The sequence below is a fragment of the Arachis stenosperma genome, chromosome 2 (assembly GCF_014773155.1).
Source record: "Arachis stenosperma cultivar V10309 chromosome 2, arast.V10309.gnm1.PFL2, whole genome shotgun sequence".
Classification (NCBI taxonomy): Eukaryota; Viridiplantae; Streptophyta; class Magnoliopsida; order Fabales; family Fabaceae; genus Arachis; species Arachis stenosperma.
Window position 1 is genome coordinate 101226897 of NC_080378.1, and position 2921 is coordinate 101229817.

Sequence of the window (2921 nt, forward strand, 5' to 3'; positions counted from 1 at the left end):
AATTTTTAGACCCTAACCCGATCCTAGACCCAATGAAACTTGTGCATCTTCGGGCCGGGTGAAAATCGGGTAAAAACCAGGTAAAAACCGGGTCTTTAGCATATAAAATTCACCTAATCTCTAACTATTATTTCACAATTCACATAGTAAAATTCACTTAAAAAATTATAACAAGAGCCAACCATTATCTAAAATTAAAACATAACCACAATCAATATTAATATTGTCTCATAACACTAAATAGTTAAGTCACAAACAAATAACTCAAAACATTACACACAAGTCTTGTTCTTCCTAAACATAGAACTTTAATTCATAGTCTTTATAACACAACATTAACCACAGAAGAATAGTCATCCATCAATTGCTATTAATGTTGTCAACTTGTTCCTTGTGATGTGGATGCATTAGTAAAACCTACAAAATACAAATTACAAAATATATAAAATTATTCATTTTCATATAAGAGATTATTAATTCAAATAATTAAGTCATAATAATAAAAATATTATAAATGTACCTTCAACAATCTTCTGACTACTATCAAATTGATCAAATTCTTGATCTCCAACTTCTTGTTTCGAAGGGCACAACCAACTTTGAGTGCATATCAAAGCTTCAGCCATTAATGGTGACAAAGAGCTGCGAAAGACATCAAGCACACGTCCACCAGTGCTAAAGCATGATTCAGAAGCAACGGTTGAGACCGGAATACCTAAGACGTCATGGGCTATGAGAGAAAGAACTCTGTATTTTGAAGCATTCACTTTCCACCAAGCCAAAATATCAAAATTCTCATCTTCTACAGTATCCTCGGCCAGATATCTCTCCACATCTGACTTGCTATCTGCATTAGCCTTCTCTTTTTTTTGCTTTTTCCACATATTCACTCTATTTTTAGAAATTCCCTTAGCACCAGTTAAGACTTTAGTATTATCATCCAAGACATCTCTAAATGAACTTCCACCATCCTCCCTTCCTTTATCATCTACAACCTCCTTTTCATAAAACTTATATAAAATCTCTAATGTTAATTTAACAAAACCAGTCATACTAGTAGATACTTCCTTGTCATAAACATCCTCCAAACACCAACAGAGATAATCTAATTTATAACAAGAATCTAATACAACAGCAACAAGTAACAACGGATTAAATTTGTCAACAGGTCCCCAGTATTTATGATATTTAGTCTTCATAGAACATGCCATAGACCCTAACAATTCAGAATGACTTTGGCTCCAAGATGTTAATTGAGAAGCAATAGATGCAATTTCATGAAAACATTTGTTTGATGTAACATGCAAAGAAGAAGAGAAACTCAGTTATTTCATAAAAGATTCTCAAAAGCTCAATGAATAATCTAGCATGTTGCCAATCAAGTGCTGTAGGTGGACCAACTTTCCTTTTTCCCCCCATTATCCTCTCCAAACCATCTAAGAAAATCAGGTTCTTGATCAAAAAGTCTATCAAAAGCTTTTTCAAATTTCTCAGCATGTTCCAACATTAGATAGGTAGAATTCCACCTAGTTGGAACATCCAAGCACACAAGACTTTTAGATTCAATCAACTCAGCCTCAATGCAGTCTTTAAATTTTTTAGTCCGTTGAGGAGAGGACCTAACATACCTGACAACATTTCTAATGCTTTTAATTGAAGTTTGTTGCTCCTTAATTCCTTCATTCACTATCAAATTCAGAACATGAGCGCAACATCTCACATGCATATACTTTCCTCCACACACCAACCCACCTCTTGCACCTAATTTTCTTTGAAGATAAGTAATAGCTCCATCATTCGAAGTTGCATTATCCACTGTGATTGTGAAGACTTTTTCAATTCCCCACTCTCTCAAGCATTTCTCAATTTTTCTTCCTACTGTATCACCCTTGTGGTTCTCAATCTGGCAGAAATTTATAATTCTCTTTTGTAACTTCCATTCTTCATCAATGAAATGTGCAGTCAAGCTCATATAACTATAATTCTGATTTGATGTCCAACAATCTGTTGTCAAGCAAACCCGAGCACATGACTTTGCCAACCATTCTTTTAGCTTTTTCTTCTCATCTAAATAAAGTTGAAAGCAATCTCTTGAGACCGTCACCCTAGATGGAACTGTAAATCTTGGCTTAAATCGATTTAACATTTTGCGAAACCCAATCCCCTCAACAACTTTAAACGGCATTTCATCAAGGACAACGAACTCAGCTACAGACTTCTTACAATCTTCCAAGCTATAACCCTTAAAAACTTTGCATAGTTCCTCTTCTTCATCAATTTTAGGCATATAACCATGAAGTGTCCCCTGCTTCCCCACTTTAGTAAATATCCACTTATGAGCACTCTTCAAGTGCTTATTTAGAGAATTCGTGCCATGTTTAGTAGGGTGACAACTGTATTTTTTCTAGCAATGATGACATTTAGCCTGATGTTGTCCCTTTGTCTCAGTCAACGGAAGTACAGTAAAATGCTGCCAAACATATGATTTTTTTCCCTTACGAACAATTTTTGGATCTTTGTTTTCTTCATCTACTTGTGGTGCATTACTTGCAGGAGTAGGAGCACCAGAATTTTCAGCTTCAATAGCAGAAGTAGGAATAACAACATTTTCAGCTTCAATTTCTATTGTTTTGTCCTCTTCGATGGTTGGTGGAGGAACACAATTGTCTCCTCCTCCCATTGTTTGTACCCTAAACTAACAAAGTCAAGACTTAATTAGAAATTTCTTCTAATTTTAAGGTAAAAAATCAGATGCAACTTCATTAGAGGTTAATAGTAACTTGACATATTCAATTAAATTCATATATAAAAGTTTTGAAAACAAGACAAATACACATAGTGAACACATAATTTATCAGTCAACCAATACATTGTTTGTTTGTTTGTATCCAATAACAGGAAGAATAAAACACTAATAATAG

General features: G+C 34.3%; 1 protein-coding gene across 1 annotated transcript; it reads right to left on the reverse strand.

Annotated features, from left to right (window-relative positions):
• Window positions 1-618: 618 nt before the first annotated feature.
• LOC130963307 (zinc finger BED domain-containing protein RICESLEEPER 1-like) lies at window positions 619-2680 on the reverse strand. Its single transcript, XM_057889437.1, has 5 exons — window positions 2504-2680; window positions 1629-2305; window positions 1402-1526; window positions 708-1105; window positions 619-642 (listed from the first exon to the last, which is right to left on the reverse strand). Exons 1-5 carry the CDS (start codon window positions 2678-2680, stop codon window positions 619-621), a joined length of 1401 nt encoding a protein of 466 aa, XP_057745420.1.
• Window positions 2681-2921: the final 241 nt, after the last annotated feature.

Excerpts from the sequence above, each read along its gene's own strand:
- LOC130963307 (XM_057889437.1), bottom strand. The coding sequence starts at position 2,680 with ATGGGAGGAGGAGACAATTGTGTTCCTCCACCAACCATCGAAGAGGAC. Across the intron at positions 1,527-1,628 it reads AGCATTAGAAATGTTGTCAG|GTGGAATTCTACCTATCTAA; the intron begins GTATGTTAGGTC and ends TGTTCCAACTAG. Across the intron at positions 643-707 it reads ATGACGTCTTAGGTATTCCG|CTCTTTGTCACCATTAATGG; the intron begins GTCTCAACCGTT and ends TGTCTTTCGCAG.